This window comes from Piliocolobus tephrosceles, chromosome 1 (genome assembly GCF_002776525.5).
Source record: "Piliocolobus tephrosceles isolate RC106 chromosome 1, ASM277652v3, whole genome shotgun sequence".
Classification (NCBI taxonomy): Eukaryota; Metazoa; Chordata; class Mammalia; order Primates; family Cercopithecidae; genus Piliocolobus; species Piliocolobus tephrosceles.
The window spans coordinates 188,463,200-188,486,283 of NC_045434.1; the positions used below are offsets into that span (position 1 = coordinate 188,463,200).

General features: G+C 48.3%; 1 protein-coding gene across 2 annotated transcripts in view; it reads right to left on the reverse strand.

The window, feature by feature from the left end:
- Positions 1–23,084, reverse strand: part of C1H1orf94 (chromosome 1 C1orf94 homolog) — a 52,350-nt gene that overhangs the window by 7,908 nt on the left and 21,358 nt on the right. For both annotated transcript variants that reach the window (XM_023232322.2, XM_023232321.2), the window contains exons 2-5: positions 13,223–13,911; positions 10,121–10,381; positions 8,882–9,057; positions 2,989–3,066 (exon numbers count right to left, since the gene is read on the reverse strand). In XM_023232322.2, coding sequence (XP_023088090.1) covers positions 2,989–3,066; positions 8,882–9,057; positions 10,121–10,381; positions 13,223–13,700 — 993 coding nt within the window. In that variant the 5' untranslated portion in view covers positions 13,701–13,911. The remainder of the gene's footprint in view (positions 1–2,988; positions 3,067–8,881; positions 9,058–10,120; positions 10,382–13,222; positions 13,912–23,084) is intronic.

Sequence of the window (23,084 nt, forward strand, 5' to 3'; positions counted from 1 at the left end):
AGGAAGGAGGGAAGAAAGAAAAGACCACTAAGGCATCTTCTTGAATACCTAAATAATGTGGGCCTCGTTACCTTATGAGCACTACATTCCATTACTGACAGCTCCAAATATCAGAAAACCTTTTCTCATATGGAGCTAATGTCTATCCTCTTCTGTGCTGAAGGGAGTATCAGTCAGAACTTGAAGAAACTTCTGGATTTCCATTTTAATAGCAAGTCTGGGGTCCAAGTGCTCAGGAATCGGGCACTCTTGGCAGCCCTCTCTCACCCCATATGCCCTTATCTTAAAAAAAATCCACAAAGGAGGCCTGGTGCGATGGCTCACGCCTGTAATCCCAGCACTTTGGGAGGCCGAGGCGGGCAGATCACAAGGTCAGGAGTTCGAGACCAGCCTGGCCAATATGGCGAAACCCCATCTCCACTAAAAATACAACAATTAGTCAGGCGTGGTAGTACATGCCTGTAGCCCCAGCTACTCGGGAGGCTGACGCAGGAGAATCGCTTGAACATAGGAGGCGGAGGTTGCAGTGAGTTAAGATCATGCCACTGCACTCCAGCTTGGGCAACAGAGCGAGACTCTGTCTAAAAAAAAAAAAATCCACAAAGGCTAGCACTCATTGAGTGCTTAAAATGTGCCCAGCCCTTCACATGGATGCTGTCATTAAAACTCCAGAAAGCCCTGTGAGGTAGGACTATTATTATTTCCAGTTTGGAAACAGGAAATCTGAGTTTCAGAGAAGTGAAGCAACTTTCTCAGTGTTTCCAGCATCTGAGTTGTGGTCAGAACCCTGGAAGGGTAAGCCCAGAGCTCACACTTTGTTTCACACCAGCCTCTCTGTGCTGTGTCCTCTCTGGAAACCTGAGTCCTCCCTCCTGGTCCTCCCCAGTGTTCTCCAGTGGAGATGTGAGGCCTGGTGATGCTGGGTGCAGGCACCAAATCCCAAGGTGATGAGCTAAAGGTCAGAACACACCAAGAGCACCTCCCAGGACAGATGGGAGTCGTGACCTGTGGGTCAGCATGGCAGAAAGTACCCCTGTCCTCATGGGGGAAGAACTGCCTGGCCCTGGAAGGAGATCAGAATGGAGGAGGCAGGTCCTAGGGCTCACACAATGTCATCAAAAATGTGCCCCTGATTCTATGTATCTGATGACACTATAAAGTAGAGCTTTGTAGCTTGCTCTGGAGCTGTCTCCAAATATAATCCTCACTGACAAAAGCAATGGAACAGTGTGCCCAGAATGCTGCATTTATATAAAAATGTTTATATAAATAGATATCGCCGGAAAAATATGTTAAAAAAATACATTAAACAGTGATTACCTCCAAGTTTTAAAATTTTTTACCATGTTTTTATATTACTTTTTTCAAATACATACACATGCATGTGTGCGTACACATACACGTAATTGTCTAAAAATATTCTCTCTGGAGCCAGGTCGACGATATTCCTGTTCGGGTGTGGAGGCAATGGGGCTGAGGTTTCCTGACCTAGATCATCTCTCATCCCAGCTTCGTCTCAGGATGCAAGGGTTCCTGCTGCTGAGAAATCAGTGCTGGCCCAGGTAACAAAGCTGCCTACACCTACGGGCTCTTCCCTGCCCTCCCGAACGTTCTAACACATTAGGTCAGAGGTGCAGTTTGCACAGAGGGTGGGGCTCCCTGGGGAGACAGGAGAGGCAGAGGCTGTATGAGTTGGAGTGTGGGGGTGTCCACCTCTGTGTGGAGGAGCAAGGCCAGCCTGGGGCTATGGCAGGCTGGGTGTTGGTGCCCTCTGCTCCTCCATTCTAAGCTCCTTTCCTCATACCCCCATCCCTGTCCCAAGACTCAATACCCCTCAATGTGCTTCTGTATCTATTTGTGTGCCTGTGCCTGCACACAGACACCTGCAACTTGGTGGCACGTGTACAACTGTACCTGTGTTTCTATCTGCATGTGTGTGTGTGTGTGTGTGTGTGTGTGTGTGTGTGTGTTTGCATTTCTCTTGCTGCTGCTTTATTTTCTGGTGGTATTTTTGTGCATCTACATACAAGACATAGTAAAGCATGGTCATTGGCAGGCCAGCCTGACAGAGGTCAAACCTCAATTATTGTCCCACAGATATTTATCCCGACCTACCCATGAAAGTAGTGTTGCCATATTTAGCAAATAAAAATTCAAATTTCAGATAAATACATATTTTTAGCATAAGTATATCCTGTGAAATATTTGGGACATACTGACACTACACATTTTTTCCTTGTTTATCTGAAATTCAAATTTAACTGGGTGTCCTGGATTTTAACTGGCAACCCTACATGGGAAGAATATGACTCCTCAGTCCCACTGATGCTGAGCAAAGCCATGTCGTTTGCGTTGGCCAGTGGAAGGTGGGTGGAAGTTCCCACAGACAGGTCTGAGCTGAGGATTTCAGAGGGATCACGTGTTTCTTCTTGCCCTGTTGGGCTCTTGCCATCCACCGTGGAAAGAGCAACAGGTACTGAATCTTCAGCACAGGCCCAGGAGAGGCATGTGGGACCCACGTAAACCTGATCCACAGCCCAGCTCAGCCAGTCCGTAGACCCTAGCAAGAAATTAATATTCATTGTTGAAAGTCCCCGAGATGTGGGGGCGATGTATTGCCACAGCAACACCTAATTTGTATGTTCACTTTATGACTTTGGGCAAGTTACTTAATCTCTCTGCACTTGGGTTTCCTCATCTATAACCTACCTCACAGGGTAATTTTGAAGGCTAAATTAGTTAGTGCAGACACAGTGCTTACGGACAGGCCCAGCATGCAGGAGGAGCTCCCTTAAGTGCCCGGTGTTGTCACACAGGGACATCAGTTTGTAATCTCCACATGCATGCCAGTATGTGAGTCTGTACTCCGGAGCCAATGGTAGGCCAGGTGGCTGGTCACCAGCTGGACCAAGAGGAGGGAGCAGATGCACCCTCTGACCCAAAGGCCTTCATGAAGCCGGGACAGAGGAGGAGAGAACGTCTACTCACCTGTTGGGAGTAACATCCCAGCTGGGGGTGAAAAGCCTGCTGATAGGGCATCCTCGCTGCCTGCTGTGGATACAGGCCCTGGGGAGAAAGAGAGGCTCAGTATGGCCAGGCACGGGGCTCCTTGCCAGAAGGCAGCAGCTTCTCAGCTCAGTCCCTAGACAGGGTCGAGTTTGTTCCATCACATCGCTGGCCACACCCATGGGCTGTCTGAGGCCAGCTGGAATCAGACCAGGCGAAGCAGGACTCACACCACACAGGAAGCCCCTCTTAGGCAGCCTTCACAGCCTTTCTGGTGAGTGTGGGAGATAGGAGCTTCAGGAGCCTGACTGCCTCCTGGGTCCCAGATCTGTCTCTTAGTGGCTGTGTGACCTTGGGCAAATCACTTCACATCTCTGAGTCTCTTTTTCCTTCTCTAAAAAATTACATGTGCTCAGGCCCGCAAAGCCTGTGAAGGTAGCCACATTATCTTTGTTGCTGTCTACACAACTTTTCTAAATGCCTTCCCCTAATCCCATACCTGCCCCCTGAAGACACAAGGTGTCCATGCACATCTCTACGTGTGAGTGTTGGTTTGCATCCACGTTTAAGTATCCCTGCATGTGTGTTTGCACTTGTGTCTATGCAGCTGTGTATTTCTGTGTACAAATATACAACTGTGAACCCAGGAGTGTTAGTGTTGCTGTGTATCTATGTGCCCATGCATATACCTGTGTCTGTAGCGTACGGAGAGGGGCAGTGCGAGGATGAATGTGTTAATACATCTAAAGAGCTTACAATAGTGCCCAGCACATAGTAAAGACTCAATGTTCGGTGTGTTTGTCATCCCCCACTGCCTCCTCTCTTAAACAGCTTTCTGGCAGTTCAACCAGATGGGAAATTGACATTTTACTCACAATTCTGTCTTGGGGTGCTCATGTGTTCACACATAGACTTAAGACACACACACACACACACTCCGCAGAAATGCTGCTGTGACAGTGGTCATTTCTAGATTTCTAGTCCCAGACTCTGCCTCCACCTGCAAATCCAGAGTTTTCTCTTAAGATAAGGCTCAAAAGCCAAAGCACCTCTCAGCCCAGGACATCTCAGAAGATCTGCTGCCCGAGAGGCTGCCTTCATTCTGGGCTCAGCTTGTGCCAATGACCAAAGTACTGATGATAGCTGACCCTACACCCTTGAGGATTTCCTCATGGCCTGTGGACTTTCTGATATGGAGTCTGCGAGTAGGTCTCCCTGCTCTCCTCCTGCTCCATCTTCCAGGTCCCCAAGAGTGCACATCCTCTCAGAGCCCTCCTTGCTCTCTGCTCCCATGCAGGGGACGCTCCTCACATTCCTGTGCTCAGGCTTCTCCCACTTCTGCCCACACCTTCACCTGAAACCACTCACCTGCTGCCCTTTACTCCAAGCCCTACAGCCCGGGGCAGCCTCTCTCTCTCCCGTTATGACCGCTGCCCAGTCCCTGCAACCCCAGCCTCTGCCTGAACCTGGACAGAACAGTCAGACTGATGGGGAGCCTTACCTGTTCCCAGCCCTCCATGAGCTCCAAGGCCACTAGGCAGGTTGCTAAGTGTCCCTCCTCTGTTTCACCTCCTCCTCCAAACCCCGTTAGCACTCATCTCTGCTTTCTGCAGGCAGTTGTGCACCTGCCTGTTTCTATGTGTGTACATCATACATGCATATATATCGTTTGTGTGTATGTGTGTGTGTGCACAGCGTCATACACAAAGATCTCTGCTGGGAGCATTCCATGTCATCATTTTTGAGGCTCATCGTGCCCTCTCAGAGGGTGGCCAGAGCTATGCCACCAGACTGCAGAGCCTAAGTTGTGCAGCTGAGCTTCCTTATAGGACTCTTTCATCTTCCCTCTGCCTCTTTTTCATCATCTTCTCCCTCAGGTATAGCACTGAGCAATCTCCAGAATGCTCAGCATGGGACACGCCATCCACCCCTCACAGGAGCCCATCCAGTAGGGACAGCAGAGCGCTTAAGCTGGTGGCCCTGGTCCTCCTGGCAGCACCAGGGAGGAAGGTGCCCCTTGCTTTCTACAGCCGACTTTCCCAGCCTCCACCATCCCACACCTGCTTGTGCCAGGCTGCCCTAGGTTCTGTGGATGGCAAACAGCTGCCCACCGCTGCTCAGTCCCGGGGCGGATTCTCGGGAGGTGGTGCCACACTCATGAGTTAGAAAACACTGCATGACTTCAGCAACATTTCTAGTTGTTAGAATTGCAAGTTTGTAAAATCACAGGGAAGGGTAAATAAACATTCACTCTTCTTTTCTTAAGTTGTGGCTTCTTCCTATGCACCTTCCCTCCTTAATTGGGAGCAGAGTTCCTTTATGCCAAGTAGCCCAGGAGCCTCTAAAGCTCCTCGGTGTTGGGGACTTTGTCTTCCACATCTCTGAGTCCTCCCACCACAGAGCTCTGAGTAAATTGGATTTGGGACCTCATCTTTATTCCCAGTACTTTCCCAGTACTAAGGAGGGAAGAGACTAGGCTAGACCGTTCCCCATTTCTCCTCTCTGTCCCCTCAAGTTCTGTGAAGCTCTCTGACCCCATTTCCTTGGAAGATTGAGGCTGAATAATAATAAAAACCAACATCTGTGTCACAGCTTAAATTTTACAGAGCCTTTACTCTTCCATGGACTCAATTAATCCTTACAACCATATCAGTAGCTGCTGCTGCTGCTGCTGTAATTATTATGAACCCATTTCACAAGTGAGGAAACCGTGGCTCTGAGCAGCTCACCAGCCTAAGGCCTAACTTGGAAGCAGCAGAACCTTTAAAGCCAAGTCTACTGATTTCAAAACCTGCCTGCTATTATCTCAGGCCCCTTGATCAGCTATCTTGAAGCTGGACAGCATTGTGAGATCACAGAAGCTGGGAGAAGGTAAATTATTCTGTCCTTCCTTACCACCTGGGAGGACCAATGCCTTCCACAGCCAACTTCAGCTGGGCCCATTCAGTGCTTAAACTGTCTCATAGAACCCAGCAGGCCTTACCAGCCAGCATCCTTCTGCTGCTTCTGCTCAGAAGCCCAGAAACCTCATAGTCAGCCCTATGATGCTAAAGACGGAGGACCTTCATGCTCAGAAAATGATATGTCCAAATCTCACCCACTCCAAAAAGTCAGAAGAAATTAACATAGCAAACAGATACTATCCCCACTTAATAAAGCAAACCATTGCAAATTAGTTTTACATGGTGAGCTCTGTGAGGGCATTTTAGAGTGAATTGGCTTATACTAAGTGAATTATGCAGTTGTTTCCCCTTTACAGATGGAGATACATAGAGCTGGTCTCTGGTTTATTCCTGAACTTGTATTATACTCCAAGCTTCTTTGCTTCTTTCTTAGTCATTTTTTTTTTTTTAGAGACAGGGTTTCGCTATATTGTCCAGGCTAGCCTTGAACTCCTGAGCTCAGGCAATTCTCCTGTCTCAGCCTCCGGTGTAGGCTGGGGCTCCAGGTACACACCGCCACACCTGACTTTAGTCATCTTTGAATCCCTCCACCTAGAACAATGCTCAGCCTATAGTAGGTGTAGGGAGAAAAGGTTTGTAAAATTACTTTAATTAATGAGTAAATAAATACACAGAAATGAGTAAATCATGAGTAGGTGAGTAAATGAATAGTGAATAAGCACACAAAAATGAAAGGGTAGAAGCATATTGGTAAAGGAGTCAGTGAATCAATGAACAGGACATTTCAAGACCTGTGTAAGGACAATAGACTACTAATGTGAAACTGGTCCACTTCAGCTTCCTTCTTAGGTCACCTTTCATCGGTCACCTTTCATCACAACCTCTCACCTCCACAGTAGGGTGTGAGATTTCCTTCCCTGGGGAGGGGACGGGTACTTATTCTCTTTAGCAAACACACACACAAACAAAAACCTTGAAAACAAAACAGAGAGAGACTTTGCTAAGTTCCTCTAAGATTCAGAAGCTAAGCCTGGTGGACCAGATTGAAGAGTCTTTATATAGAGAAGAGCCAATCCCCTTTCCCCGTAGGACATAAGGATTGTGCTGTGTTGAAAGGGAAAGAATGGCATAGGGTTCCTGGGGATGGAGAGGGGGGAAGGGACATAGCAACAGGACAAACCAAGTTGGAAATATTCCCTTCTCTGCTTTCTTACTTCAGGCTGTGCTGGGCCAGGCTGCGGCAGCAAATTGCCAAGGTCCTGGATGCACAAATTTGAGTTCCTGCCCTTCCCCATACAATGACATACAATTCTGGAGAGAAGCCAGTGAGGGGAACAGAAGACAGAAATCTTAGGCATGGAGAATCTTTCCTGAAACAATTGAGTTCTACCTAAAGGGACTATTTAAGTTATTGGATTGGGCTAAGGCTTAAACCAGAGTGGACATTTATTTAATTTGTCCCTCCTTCTACCCAGTGGGTGGCAGCTCTTAAGGGATATTAAGTTAAATCAACAAAATAAAGAAACTACATTTTCCCTGCATAAATAAGTTCTGTGAGTAGAATTTCCAGCCCTGCTACAGGTGCTTCACTGTCCCTTTGTGTCTGGCCACTGATTTTCTCCTTCAGCTGTGAGCCCAAGAACAAGAATGTGTGCCAAACCACCTTGGTTGACACAAGCTAAGACTGCTTGAGTGTAGTTTAAGTAAGGGGGCCATATACACTCATCCCATGGTATCCTCAGAGGATTGGTTCCAAGGCCACCCTCCCTCCCCTTGCCTTGTGGATACCAAAATCTGAGGATGCTCAAGTCCCCGATATAAAATGACATATAAAGATGCTCAAGTCTCTGATATAAAATGGTATTTGAGGGCTGGGTGCAGTGGCTTACGTGTGTACTCCCAGCTCTTTGGGAGGTGGAAGTGGGTGGATCACATGAGTTGGGGAGTTCAAGACCAGCCTGGCCAACATGGTGAAACCCCGTCTCTACTAAAAATACAAAAATTAACCAGGTGTGGTGGCACACATACCAGTAATCCCAGCTACGTGGGAGGCTGAGGTAGGAGAATCACTTGAACCTAGGAGGCAGAGGTTGCAGTGAGCCAAGATCGTGCCACTGCACTCCACCCTGGGCAATAAAGTGAGACTCTGTCTCTAATAAAATAAAATGGCATATGAGGATGCTCAAGTCCCTAATATAAAATGGCATAGTATTTGCACGCAGCTTATGCACATGCTCCTGTATCCTTTAATCTCTAGATTACTAACAATGCCTAATAATGTACTATGTAAATAATTATTATACTATATTATCTTTTATTAGCATTATTTTTTGTTGTTGTATTTTTTTTAATTGTTTCCTTCTTCAAGTATTTTCCATCCAAGATTGGTTGAATCTGTAGATGTGGAATCCATGGATATAGAGGGCTGACTGTAATTTGTTGTGCAAACAAGGACACTTGAGAGTGAAAAGAGATGCCATTAATATTATTCTGAAACAGAAGACCTAAATTGGGACTGTCCCAAATAATCTAGGATATATGTCATCCAACTTCAAAGGAAGTCACAGGAAGGAGATGGGAAACAAGGACTGTGACATCATCTTCTCCTGGGAGTCCAAGCACTTAACCAGCCACAACTAGCAAAGAGACTCTGCAATAAAGAGCACAGTGTGAACTGGAATTCAGACAGTGGAAAGTTAGGACTAAATATACATATATGTGTTTGTGGAGGTATGCACACGCATGCACATGAACCAAGGGGTAGATCTGATATGACCACAATGAAAAAAATAACCAACAAGATGACAAGTTGACAGTGCCCTTCCATAGCCCCAGCGAAGCTTCTTGCATGTACGGAAGGGATTCAGAAGAATCTAAAGACTCTTTGTGAAATAGACCCCCTGCCCCCCACGCCTCCTCTGTGGCCAAAACCCCTGTGGATGGCCACAGGAGAGCCAGGCCCGCTCACTGACCTGATACTGCAGAAAGGTAGAGTGATTCGTGAACACTGGTGGAGGTGGATAGTTCAGGTTGAGCCAGAGTGGCTGGTTCAGGGTTGCTGAGGTCAAGGCTGTAGCAAAGTGTGGAGTGAAAACATTCCCTGTGTACTTCGGGTTGTTCTTATCAGCAACCGTCACAGGTGCGTTAACTGCAAGTCACAGGAGAGGTAAAGCGGGTCAGTAATGGAGGCAGGGAAAGGCCAGGACACCTTCAGCATCACAACTTCCCTAGGGATTCACAATCTCACAGGTCAGGTCCTTTAAGCTCCAAGAGGGTTCTTCAAAGTCCTAGTACATTTCCAACTATAGGTAAACATCATTAGTTCACACCTTGCCAATTTGGAAGGGATGAAAATCCCAGAAGGTCTGGCTTGGAGCTTTTCTTTCCATCATTCACTAGTAAAGAAGGCAGTTTAGCAAGGGAATACAATAAGCCAGATTGCTAGGGCTATATTTCACCTACTTACAAAATGAAATTCTTTCAACTGCTTTGGAAAAATCCAACTTTCTGTGAACCACTGCTATGCCATTGGAATTCATCCTTATCAAATGATTAAAGCAGCCCTCCCTAAGGACATATATTTGGCAACACTAAGAAACTTTCACAGGTTGTTGTATCTATATGGGAATTTTAAAAAAATATTTTAAAACATTAAATAATTCAGCATGCAGTGAATCAAAATGGGTCTAAACGAACGAAGTTAGGCTGAGTTGTTTCAAGATAAGAATCCTGGCTTCTTCCTTTCTACAAGATGTTGTGGGGGGATATAAAACCAGAAATGGGTCCTCAGTTTCCCCCTTATTGGCATCCTTTTGGAAAAAGAGGTTTGACGAGAACACTTATAGGAAGAGAAAGTAGGAACATAATCTCAATGCAGAAATGATCTAAAGCAAGGATCTTTTGTTTTGGCTTGGGCAATTTGAGAGGATATAATACATGCTGGGTCAGGGCTATATTCAGAGGTGACCATCAATAATGCTGATGTGACCCTCGAAAGCCAACTACGTTTCTCTAGCAACTGTATTCCCAACAAGGGATATAGGGAGAAAGTTACCACCCCCATTTTATGGGTTTAAAACCTGACAGCTCTAGAAAGGCCGGAAATTGCCTATAGATAAGATAGCCACTTGGTGACAGAGCCACCCTGAAGCCTGTGAGGGTCGCTGCAACCCCCCCTCCCCTCCAGTCCCTCCCTGGGTAGGTCAGCTCACGTTTCAGCTCTGGCCTATCCACTTCTACTTTGTTTCGAAGTCTTGGCTGCCCACTTGGGTTCTTGGTGGCCCCAAGGAACTCATAGAGCAAGTTCTTCTCGGCTGGACATGCAGGTTTCTTGGGCGGCAGGGTCAGTGATGCGGTGCCCACTGGGTCACAGCAACCCTCCTCACCACAGGTGTCCTTCTGGCTCTGGGGCCACTGACTGAGAAAGAGGCTCTCCTGACCCTTTGTTGACTCCTTGGTGACAGGGCTCCATTCTATAGCAGGAGAGAAACTGAGTCAATGCCTCTGGAAGGCCAAGTGATGTCTGCCAGAAGCACCTTTTTGTGCACTAAATGATGAATCCTCTATAGCACACACCTGAGGCTTGGACCACTCTGGGGGACTCTGTTCCAGCCAAATATAATCCCAATCTCTCCCTGAAACCCTCCCTGGCCCCTGCCCATTCTGATCCCCCAATCTCATGCATCCATCAATCCATCCATCTGTTCATTCATCCACCCATCTGTCCATCATCCTTGCCTTTCTTCCTTCTATCCATCTACTTATTCATCCATCCATCTGTCCATCCATTTGACTGTCTATCCATCTTTATCTTCCTACCTTCCTTCCATCCATCCACTCCTTCATCCTTCCTTCTATCATTCCTTTATTTGAATTACTTTTCTTTCCTCTCCTTCCTTACTCTTCCTCCTTCCTTCCACCCTTCCTTCTCTCCAACCATCCATAGTGCCAGGCTGAGAATACAAGGATGTAGTGGACACAGTTCCTGCTTTCAGTGAGCACATGGCTTAGTGAGGGAGTCACACATTCCCACAGAACATGTGGTCTGAACCACACACTTTGGTCTCTCATCCTGAATTCTACTTTCATTTTATTACTCACAGGTGATTCAGCTCACTTCTCAGTGCCAGGCCTTGACCTGAGTGCTGGGGACACAGTTGTGAGTCAGAGCCAGACTGTGCCCTGCAGGAGCTCATAACAAGGAAAAAAAGAGAGACATTCCCAGAAATAGCCCCAGGACAAGGCAGATGAACACCACGAGGTGGCAGAGGGAAGAAATGGAGAACAGGGTGGCTGAGACTGCTTCTGTCTGAGAAGGTTCCTTCCAGAAGGAAGCAGGGTTGCAGCAAGGCCTTATATCCAGGGGTACTGGGGAGGAAGGCATGACAGGCATGGATAACTGTGGGCAAAGGCCTGGAAGCATCACGGAGACATTGTGAGTCACTGGATATGGCTGGAGTGTGGAGCAGGGACACGATTGGTGGCAGACCCAGGTCTCTCACTAAAGAGACTGAGCATTTATTCTCCCAATGCAGACATACTTTGGGGACCATCACAGGATCCTCCACAGCAGTGGTGGGAAACCTGGCCACCCACTGGATGGCTATGCACTGCACTGTCCAACAGCAGGCACCGGGATCTCTGGATGCCAGAAAGGACCTGTGCCTCAGTGTTACCTATTGATAATAATAGACCTGATCCCACCAGCTTTTGGCCCCCTAGCCCAGCGGCTTGGGGTCTGACCTTGGGGGCAAAGGCTGTCTTCCTAGCACCATTCCAGTAAAGGAAAGAGCTGCTCTAGCCTAAGCCAATTTAGGAGGAAACAACATTTTTAGCAAAACATTCCTAGAGTCTTTTCCAGGAGTTCCTCTGGTTGCCGAATTCAGCCCCTAGCCAGTGAGCTGAAATAACGGTACCCACTAATAATAGCCCTTTCCCCAGAGATATACACACCTGCAGCTTCCCACTCATATTTACAGGTGCCTTAGACATCTACAAAGCTCCCTCTTCCAAGGGCTGGACTCACAGACACATACACATTCCTATCTGTTGTTCCTTTGACTTAGTGACATGTACACAACTACACACATGACAGACACATGCACAAATGTGTACACAGACATACTTAGATACACCACTCCTGCCTTTTCTCTAAGAAATACACTCAAACCTTCAAAACTCCTTTTGGCACACTTTTGCCCACACATTCGTACACACAGACATGCGCACTTGGTGGGTGGGGTAGAACTGCCTCCAGTCCAGCAGCCCCATCCAACAGGGAGCTATCTATGGGTCCTTCCTGGAGAATAGGTAGGAGGAAGGTCTCCCCTCTGGGAAGAGCCCAACCATCTCTCTCCTCATCCTAAAGCCCTCTGGCTCCTAGAAACCTGTCCAGGACCCAGAGTTCAGCTTGCTATCCACAGCTCTGATTCCTTGGCCTTCCTGCAGTGCTCCAGGACACAGAATGTTCAGGATGACTTTGCTCTTATTTTCTCAGGTAGATGAATTTGGACCCTCTCGATACAGGTATATCTCAGTTATCCATCCATGCTCATAGCCCAGAAGGAATTGTTCTTTTGGCTAACATGAGTATGATCACTCTCTTAGTGACTGCTGACGCTAGGCAATGGCCATGGCCATCAGCCTACCTTCTTGGAACCATATAGTCTGACTGGTTAGATTGGAACAACACACAGAATCCTGGGCATAAAGTAGGAGAAGATTGGGAGGTGGCTGGCTTTCCTGGGAAGAATGTGAGCTCCTCAATAAAGTAAGTCCCAGGAAACAGATCCCAGAGTCAACAGTCTGCACTGTGTCTGGATAATTTACACATGTCCCCCCTACCCCAGAGAGGGAGGACCAGGCCTCATGTCCAGAAAAGGTGCCTCCATGAGATAGATGTCAAACGACCCCAGCTACCAATCAAATTTCTCTTCTATACATCTTGGCATCCCCATGCTTCAGTTTTGCCCTGAACCCAGCTGGGGTAAATACTTCCTTCAATGTATTCTGGATACTTGTTTGGTTCCAAAGTTAAGCCAGTTACTACATGGTGCCTATTTCTCTCTCAAAGTATGTTGAGATCAGGGACTCTGGGTTTGCTTACAAAAGCTGTGCCCTGCACAGGGGCACCCAGCAAAAGAAGCCTGTGGGGGTTGGAAACAGCCTGTCCCTCGGGGCTGTGCCCACCAGAGAGGCTGCTTTGTCCTGCTTTACACAAAGATGCTTTATGTACATGCTGCAGCCCTGATTGGCTTTCTGGGAAAGACCTCCTCCTTGCAGGCCCACTCTACCCCAGTTCCAGCCCCACTCACCCATCAAGTGGTGCCTCTCCACAGCAGGGTCAGCCTCGGGCTTGGAACAGATCTTGGCAAACACTGGGAGCTGCCTCTTCTGAGCAGGGAGCTCAGGGAGCTTGTCAGGGGGTGCAGGAGGAGGTGGGGGAGGAAACAGCAGAAATGGGCTCAGCCCTGTGGGCTCCTTGGGTTCAGAGCCACCGAACAGGTTGTCCTGTAGGAAGTCCTTGGTGACTCTTGTCTCCTTCAGCACCCTCTTGTTGTCGGGGGCCTTGGATGTCTCAATGGACTTCAGTGGGAACTGGGACAGAAGCTTGCTGACCTCCAAGTTGGAGTCACCCAAGATGTGGCCCCTGTCCTCTGTCCCCTTGCTGCTCTTGACCTTGGCGGCACACAGAATGTCTGTGGCAGTAGACGTGGCAGAATCACAGTCCTGCCTGCTGCTGATAACGGACATGGCCACCTTCTGCTTCAGAAGCTTGTCTCCAACAATCATGGAGGCTCTGGGGCGCTCACTACTGCCTGCCGCTAGAGGAGGGGCAAGAATGCAGGAAGCCAGCTCTCTGGTGCCCTCAGGAGAGCTGCCTGGTGCCTCCAGCTCCCCAGAACTCTCTTCGACCAGGATCGAGTGCTCTTTAGTGAGGCTCAGGAACTCCTGTTCCACCAACAAGGAGATCTCATCTTTGCCACTGCTGAGCTCCAGAGCTCTGGAAATGGGTCAGAGAGACAGACGGTGTTAGTGCCAGCTCACCAAGACATGGCTCTGCAGAAGGACATAGGCCCCAGAAAAGGGAGATGGATGCATAATACGACAGAAACACACTTCCAGGTAAGAGAACCCAGCGGACACAGTGGACCCCCAGAGGGTCCTATACCACAGTGGTGGGATGCAGTACTGAGATCATGGCTTTGAAAAATGGGGAGGAGGCCGAGACGGGCAGATCACGAGGTCAGGAAATCGAGACCATCCTGGCTAACACGGTGAAACCCTGTCTCTACTAAAAAAATACAAAAAACGAGCCGGGCGAGGTGGCGGGCGCCTGTAGTCCCAGCTACTCCGGAGGCTGAGGCCGGAGAATGGCGTAAACCCGGGAGGCGGAGCTTGCAGTGAGCTGAGAGCCGGCCACTGTACTCCAGCCTGGGCGACAGAGCGAGACTCCGTCTCAAAAAAAAAAAAAAAAAGAAAAATGGGGAAACCTGGATCTTCTCCCAACAACCTTGCTGAGTGAGCTGAGGCAAGTCACAGCCTCACTGAGCCTTAATTTTAGTCCATTCCTCCATGTTCTTCATGCTCAGGACCTGAAGCAATGAAAGACCAGAGAAGGGGTTCACTGGGGAATTTTACCCAGCAGCAAAGGTGTCAGGAGCAAGCCAACAGCTCTAAGTGCAGAGTCTAGGGTGCTGGGGCTGAGCCCTGGGAAGCCCCCAGGAGCGCAGCACAGCCCCCATCAACTCACTGCAGAATGGTGGAGTAGACAGCCTGAGCCTACACCCTGATCTAGTCACTTCCCATCGGTATGACCCTGGGGAGATTGTTCAGCATCTTGGTATTCTGTCTCCTCCTCTCATTACTAGGAGTATCACAGAGGTGCAAAGCACTTTGAATGGTGTCTGGCATAGAGTAAGGGTGATTCAAAGGTCAGCTGTCATGTTTACACCACTGTCAGCCTTGGTTGGTCCCCGCCCCTGGATCTCATACAGTAGTCTCTTGGATACTCATGTTCACTCTGGCATGGCCTCTGACCCAATCACAGCCTCTAGACTGGGTCTCACTTCATGGGCAGCACCAACAGTTGGGAGATCCCTGCACTGATCCACTGGGGTCTTCCTGAAACTAAATATTGGCCTCAACCTGCACCTTGGACCCTGGGTCCTCCGCTGCACCCTTGCTGGTCAGCATCTGTCTGATAGCACCTGATGGTCTCCTGGATTCTAGGCTCCTCATTGCCACTTCTCTCCAGGGGTAGAAAGAATTGCAATCCTACTGGCCTGGCTGGTGGCCCCGCCCAACTCACCAGCATCCTTGGCAAGCAGGCACCTTCCTTCCTAGTGCTCCCAGGAGGACAAGAACCACCAACCTAGAACCATCTGCTGTCCCCACTCAAGGGGCTCCTATGAGAGGTGGATGATGTGGCCTACACCAAGTATTCTGGAAATGGCTCAGCCTTCTATCATGGGAGCGCTGAAGGAGAAGATGATGAAGAAGACCCAAGGGAAAAAATCGAGGAGCCCCATAAGGGAGCTCAGCTGCTGTGGCTTAGGCTTTGCAGTCTGGAGGCCCAGCACATGATCCAGCTCTGGCCAGCCTCTCAGAGGGCATGATGAGTCTCCAAAATGGTGACCATGGAATGCTTCCAGCAGGGTCCATGCCTTCCTGATAATGCTCATTGTGTACAAGCGCACACACACACAGACACGAATAGAAACAGGCAGGCACACAATTCACATGTCACCAAACACAGACCCAGGGGAGTAGTCACTGCCTTAACAGTCAATCAGAGTGGACACAATCTACAGTCTTAGAGGCTTCCTCCTGTGCCAAACAGGAAACTTTTAGTTGCTGAGTCCTGATGAGTCCTGAGGCAAAGGCTTGGTGGTCCATGGTGCTTGGGGAGCTTGGGGAAGAGCTATGTACTAAAGACATGGGAATGTACCAATAGTCCAGCAGCCAAGACAGTCGTACTTCTTGAACATTAACCTCTCTACCCCCACGGGGAACCTTACCAGGCTTGGAGGCAGAGAGTAATACCTGCAAAAAGCAGACTCCAGGCAAACAGACCTGGGTTCGAATCCAGGCACCACTGCTCTTTTCATGTCAGACCCTGGAACCTCAGTGTCTTCCCCTGTAAAACGAGTGTGACACCTAACATCACCTGCCTCATGGGATGGTTGGGAGCATTCAGTGAGATCACTGGTATGTGAGCTCAGCACAGTGCCGTCCGTGCACATTCAGTCAGTGTCGGCTGTGAGCATTAGCTATCAGTGTGAGCTGGTCCTGGCCGGCTCCTGGAGGGCCACTGGAGCTGTGTGTGCAGTAATGTCACTCTCTATTATTTTTTCTTTCCCTCCACTCTCTCTTCTGTCCCCTTTCCCTGACTTGTCACCTATTCCCTTCCTTTGCCTCCTTCCCATGTCTAGACTTAGGCCTATAAATAGGCCTCACTTTCCCGGCTGTGTCCCCCTGAGAACAATCAGAATAAAGGGGCTGCCAATCCGAGGTCTCAACTTTTAGATCCCCCTCCTCTTCCTCCTCTTCACCATCTGCCTCAAAAGGAACAGGTGAGTCTCAAGTCACAGAAGTCAGACATTTGAAGGACTAGTTTTTGACTCCCCTTCCCAAATACTTTGCAAAGCAAGCCATACATCAATAGCTTCACTGAATTAGAAAGACACAGTACAATTATGTTAATTTTTTAAAATTGTGATAATGATATTGTGGTTATACCTAACAACAACAAAGAGTCCTTATCTCTTAGAAATACATACTATTTACAGCGAAAATGATGCCTGAGACTGCCTTTAAAATTAATCCAGTAGAAGGAGGAAAAAGTAATAGATGAAACAAGATTGGCCATATGTTGCTCATTGCTAAAGCCGGGTAATGGTTACATAGGGTTGTAACACACTAGTCATTCTATTTGTCTGTATTTGCTTTCTGCTTTATTGTATACAAATATTACACATACATACTCAAAGTAACTTCTAGAAGCCCCACAGGGCCCTGAGATCCCTGTACCAAAAAACCCCCCATGATAGTCCCTTCTCAGCACCTGGGAGATCACTCCTGCCCTCCCCAACCTGAAGCCAGGCTAGCAGACAGGAACTAGCAGGGGCTGAGTGTGAATCCCTGCTCTGCCTCTCAAGAGCTGCCTTCTACACCTTGTATTCCTCATCTGTCAAGGTTAGACTGTGAGCATTCTATAAGTTGTACGAAACACTTAGCACAAGCCAGGTACATAGTGGGCCCTCGAGAAATGCTCATAGCATAATTATTATAATGTAATTATCAATGTTTAGATCTTAGTTATGATGCATCCATATGTGCCTCTGCACAACTTCTCCTCATAGGCATCCAGAGCAACGAAGAAAGCATCTTCCTCATTCGTTCCCACACTGCAGCCTTTGTGGTGTTTAAGGAAACATTCATGTTCCCCCCTCCAACCGCAGCTGCAACCACTTTCTTCTCTCCATTCTGAACTCACAGTGGCTTTCAAGGGATATGGCTTCCAGACCTGACCCTCCAGGCCATTCTCCTCTACATACCGCAGGAACCAGTGAGACTCTTAGAAAGCTGGCATTGGTGTGCCGAGAACATAGGGGCCCACCCCGGCTGTCAGCCCTGCCAGGTGCCCTTGAAAGGTTGCCGTAGGATATTCATTCTCTTGCCAACCTCTACAAATTCATATTTCCCTTGCATTTGTCGTGAGCCTACTATGGGCCAGACAGGAAGCCAGTCATCCACATATGTGTTTATATTTAATCCTCCCCACATGCCTAGGCAGTAGCCAGAATCATCCCCACTTTACAGATGGGAAGAATGACCCTGAAAGGCTAAGAGCCTTGCCACTAGGAGGCAAGAAACTGATGTAGGGACTTGGCTGGGTCCAGCTGCCTCCACTAATTCCTCCCTACCCCTAGCCTGGGCTTCCTTTCAGGAGATTGTTATCCAAGAAGGTCTCCCTGATCCCTGGCCAGGCTTTCTTCCCCAATCTGAATGGAATCAGGAATATTGCTGGTTTCGTCCCATCACTCCAGCCTGTGGAGGATCATCACAGTGAATCTTGAGCCTGTCATCCGTGGCATTAGCTGTCCCTGACAGCTCCATGTCAGCTGCATGTCTGATGAGCACATCTTCTGAGTCTTCCGCCAATTTACAAATAGAAATGTTGAACAGGAGAGAGTCTGGGGCAGAGCCTCAGGGACACTACCGGAGAGTCTCCTCCCAGTCTGACAATAATCCTGGATCAACATTTTGGGGGAATAAATCAAGCCCATCACTGTCATACCATCTCCATTCCCTCCCAAGAGCCTTTATCAAACCCTTTGCTGCCATCGAGATTCGCCATATAGTTCAAAGTCCCTGATTCAGGGTCTCCTCCCACCACGCCCCTCCACTTCAAGAAAACAAGATCTGCTTGTTCTTATTTATTCTAGAAAACTGCGTGCCTACAGAGCTAGGACATTCTCAGAACTCAGATCAAACCATTCCCCTGCTGAAAATCCTCCTGTGGATTCTCGTTACACACAGGATAAAATACAAACTCCTTTATGATGCCCAGAGCACTACACAAATTGGCCACATCTCCTCCCTCTTCCAGCCATGTTGGGCTTTTATCTACACCTTGAAATACTAAGTTCAGTCCAGCCCGAGGGCCTTTGCACTTCCTTTGGAATGCTTCTCCCTGCAACCCCCAAGTATCCCTTGACTAGCTCCTCCTCATCATTCAGGCCTCAGTTCCGGTGTCACAGTCTCAAAGTAGCCTTTGAGACAGTGTCACAGTCTCAAAACAGCTAGTAGACTGTTATTTGAAAGGGTCCCTCCCCAGCCTTACTCCGTCAATGTTTATTTTCTTCACAGCATTGATTACCATCATCTATTTTAATAGTATCCTTTTTGTGTCTTTACTCCACAAGGGCAGGGACTTTATCTTGTTCACCACAGAGGCCTCCAAACCTAGAATAGTGTTTGGTACATAACTCCAGCTCAGTCGGGATTTGTTGAACAAAGGACTGAACTAGCTCACTTGCCTTTACCCATGCCAAGACCTCTAAGAGCTGATTGTAACCTATCTGGCTTTGGTTCCATTTGCTGGCCTTCCATCTCACATCCCATCTCTGGCCTGGCATCCCTGTGAACTGATCAGATGGCACTAACCATCCTGTTTGACCTGGTCCTAAGACCTCCCAAACTCCGCAAGGCGGTCCCATGGCAGACCCCACATAGAACCCGCATTGACCTTGAGTAATCACCTTGGGGCTCACAGAAAGATTTTGTGGGCACCCCACCGCTTTGCTGGGTTCATAGTTAGACCTGCTCACCCCCATTCCCTGCAATCTACCTTTTTCCCCCCAAGTTTTTGCTAGTCCTGGCATCTCTCCCGTGCTGTTTGCTTTCTCTTTGGGGTTGGTAAAAGCCACCAAATCTATCACAGACACTATCACAGTGAATCATTCAGGTAGGTTAACCCAGCTCCTGGGCTCCTGACAAAGAAAGCAAGTCAGAATCAGTTCTGCGGCTCTAGCTCCACGTGGTGCCACCTCTGCTTTGCCCACCTCCAGAAATGATAGTTGTCCAATGGTAGCTCCATATTCGGGTGCTGTGCATTATTTCTGCATTTGCAGTGTACAGAGTTATACAGAAATGAAGGCTATTGACTGGTTGGCACCCCTTCCCAGAATAATGACTAAGCAAGCATGCTGTTAGCTCCTCAACAGCAGTTCTGTGTACATGATAACACAGAGCAAAGATGAAAACTGCTATTCATCTGAGCCAAACAACAGAAAAATGCAAGTAGAAAATTGTTACTGCTGGAGGAGGATACCAAAACAAATATTTTCTTCCAGCTATGAAATTTTAGACCAATAACAAACACAGTACCCAAGGCAACTTGACTGATTAGAGTGAAGTGGCAGACTCTGGGGTCAGGCACAGACCTGGGCTTGAATTGTGGTCCATCTGCAGACTAACCTCATGGCTTTGGGTGAGTTTCTGCCATTATGTGTCTATGTGGGTGGAGCAGCACAGCATACTAGTTAAGAGGTCAGTCCCTGGAGGGAAGTGGAAACTAGATTCAAATCCCCACCGTTTAATGGGGGTGGGGAGGAGTGCTGTCCTAAAGGAAGCTACCTAATATGTCAAAGCCTCAAGTCCTATTTCACAAAATAATAAGAAGGGTTAATTATTTATTTAGTACTAACTAACAAGCCAGGCACTGTGCTAAGCACTTTACAAGGAAAACTCTCATTTTATTCCCCCCAACAGCCCCAGTGGGGTAGTGTGGTAGACTAATTATAGTAATGGCCCCCATTTTATCACAACCTCCTGTATGCTTACTCTTTGGTAGTTCCCTCTCATCCTAATTTGTAAGACATAGATACCTGAAAAGTGTTTGGGAATTAGGGCTTAGATTCTTATTTCTCTTGGGACTTGCAACCTCCATGTGAACGAGCCCAGGCTAACACATCACACAGAGCAAAACTCCAAGTTGCATCAGCCAACCCAGACCTAACTAAGTGCAGACGCATGAGTGAGCATGAGCCAAGTTCAGCCAAGCCCAGCCCACAGCGGAAGAACCCCCCAGCTGAACCCAACCCAAATTGCCAAACTATAGAAATGAGAGCTAAATAAGTAATAGTTTTCAACCACTGAGCTTTGGGGTGGTTTGTTATATATCAAAAGCTTCCTGTCACAGATAGGTACAGTCATCTCAATTTTCAAAATGAAGAAGCCAAGGGACAGAGAAGTTAAGTAATTTTCCTGTGGTCACAGACTTACTAAGGGACAAAGCCAGTGGTCTGAGGCAATCTTGCTCTGACGCTGCTCTCTTAACCACTAGCTATGTTGCTCTGAAAACCAACAGTGAAATGCTGTGTGTGAGAATACTAGTAATAGGTACCTAAGTTAGGAGAGCAGAATAGGCTTCTTTACACATTTGTCTTTTAAGTTGCGGCCTAAGGGAGAATAAGGACTTAGCCAGATAACGAATGCAAAGAAGAGCTTGTCAGACACAGGGAACAGCATGTGCAAAGACTGTAAGGAGGGAAAGAGCTTGGTGCATCGTTGGGAATGATGTTCAAGTGGGTGGGCCACATGAATGGAGGTGGAGGGGAGAAGTTAGAGGTAAAGCAGGAGTTAGAATCTGCCAGGCCTTGGAGGTGATGCTAAGGAATTTTGTTCTAAAGGTACAGGGAAACCACTGGAGAGATTTAGGCAGGGAGATGTCAGGCTCTGGTTTCTATGGGTGAGAGTTATTTCTCCCAAGACAATCTAGAGGAGTGACAGGAGGGGACTGGGGCCTGAACCAGTATTTCGGAGGAGTTTGCTAGGTACTGGGCTTTACAGGTGGCACTTGTCCCCACCACAACCATGAGGGATACAGAGCATCTTCCTTCCCAATTGAGAAAGAGGAAATTGAGGCTCAGGAAGGTTAAATGATGTATTCAAGTTGACCCTAGAGAACAAGTGTTAGGGTGGCATTGGGCCCCAGGCCCACGTGACTTCCAAATCTCCCCTCTTACCCCTGCCCTCCACTTCCCCTAACAGTGGAAGAAGAAGAAAGAGCAAGGGCTTTGCAGTCAGGAGACCTGGATTCAAAGCCCAACTCTGTCCTTTCTGAAGGGTGACCTTCTACAATTCACTTCCCTTCTCTGAGCCTCAGTTTCAGGCAGGGCCAGAGGCCAGGAGCCAGCCAGGAGCCAGCCAAGAGCCAGGAGGATGAGGCAGCAGAAGGCAGAACTCAGTGGATAGGCAGGGGTCCAGCATGGGGAGGGCACCAAAGGTCCCAGGCTAGGAGTGCCCCCTTATCCTGTAAGCAGTGGCTCTGACGTTCAACCTAGCATCTTCCCCAGTGGAGCTCCACCCTGGCTCAGGCCAAGGCCGGCGGGCACTTCTGAGTCTACCTGTCTGCATAGGGATCAGAGACCCATGTTCTCTGACAGAGACCTATTTCTCTGGTGCATGTCACAGCACCCAGTGTGGCTCCTGCCCAGTGTGAAGGTAAGGGAGGTGGCCACTTCTGCCAAGCTGCCTGTGTCTTCCTTCATTTTCCTTCTCCTCCAGATCCAGGATTCACTGAATTACCCAGGTGCCCTCTCCCCACATACACACCATAGCCACACACACACACACAAACACACACACATGCACACACACACTCAGGCACATATACACCCATGCACCACGCACCAGTCATGCACACACACTATGCACACGTACACCCATTCACACATGCACACACGTACTGCAGCCATGCCCACATATCACAGCCATGCACACAAATATACCACAGCCATGTACAAACACCCATGCACATATATACACACGTACACATGTACACACAAACAGTCATGCACACACATCCATCCGCACACGTCCTGCACGCATGGACACACACTCATACACACACACATATCCATGCATACACATGCACACCTATGCACACACCCACGTACACATACACACCACACCCATGCACATACACACACAAACACACAAATCACCATAGCCTTCCTGCTTGGAAAACCAGCGGGAAGGAAAGAAAACAGGGAAGGAAGGTAGATTCTACCTCTCTCACTATCTGGCGGGTCTAGGCTGACTTCTTTCAGCTTAGGGGTAAGGAACAATTGAGAGACACTGCAGATTCATTCAGTTGCTGTGCCAGGGCTTGTGAACCCATGTCCCAAAGGTACATGGAAACTCCTTAAGCTCTGTCTCCTGGGACTTTCCTGATAGGAGGCAGGGGACTGAGCTGAGGGCTGGAGAAAGCTTTGGCCTCCCCACCCCCAGCCCTCTTCCACCCTCCAGGCCGCAGTGAGGATTAAGTGAGATGATGAATGTGAAAGCACTCGGTAAATTGTAACGAGCGCTATGCAAATGTTAGCAGCTCTGACTGAGACAGCGTGGTGTGGGAGAGCCAAGCCTGGCTGCAGGCTTTGGAGTCCCGCTGGCCCTGATTCACAGCCAGGAGCCTGGGTTACTAAAGGTATAAAATTGGGGAAATCACGGAGACCTCGGTCTCTTCATCTGCAAAGTGGGGATGGTGATACCCAAAGTTAAAGGAGGCAACACTGTGAAATCTCTCAGCTCCCTTAATGCCAAGCCTGGACTTTATTTCATCTAATTTCTTACCAAAGGTCTTCGCACATAGTAGATTCAACTTTT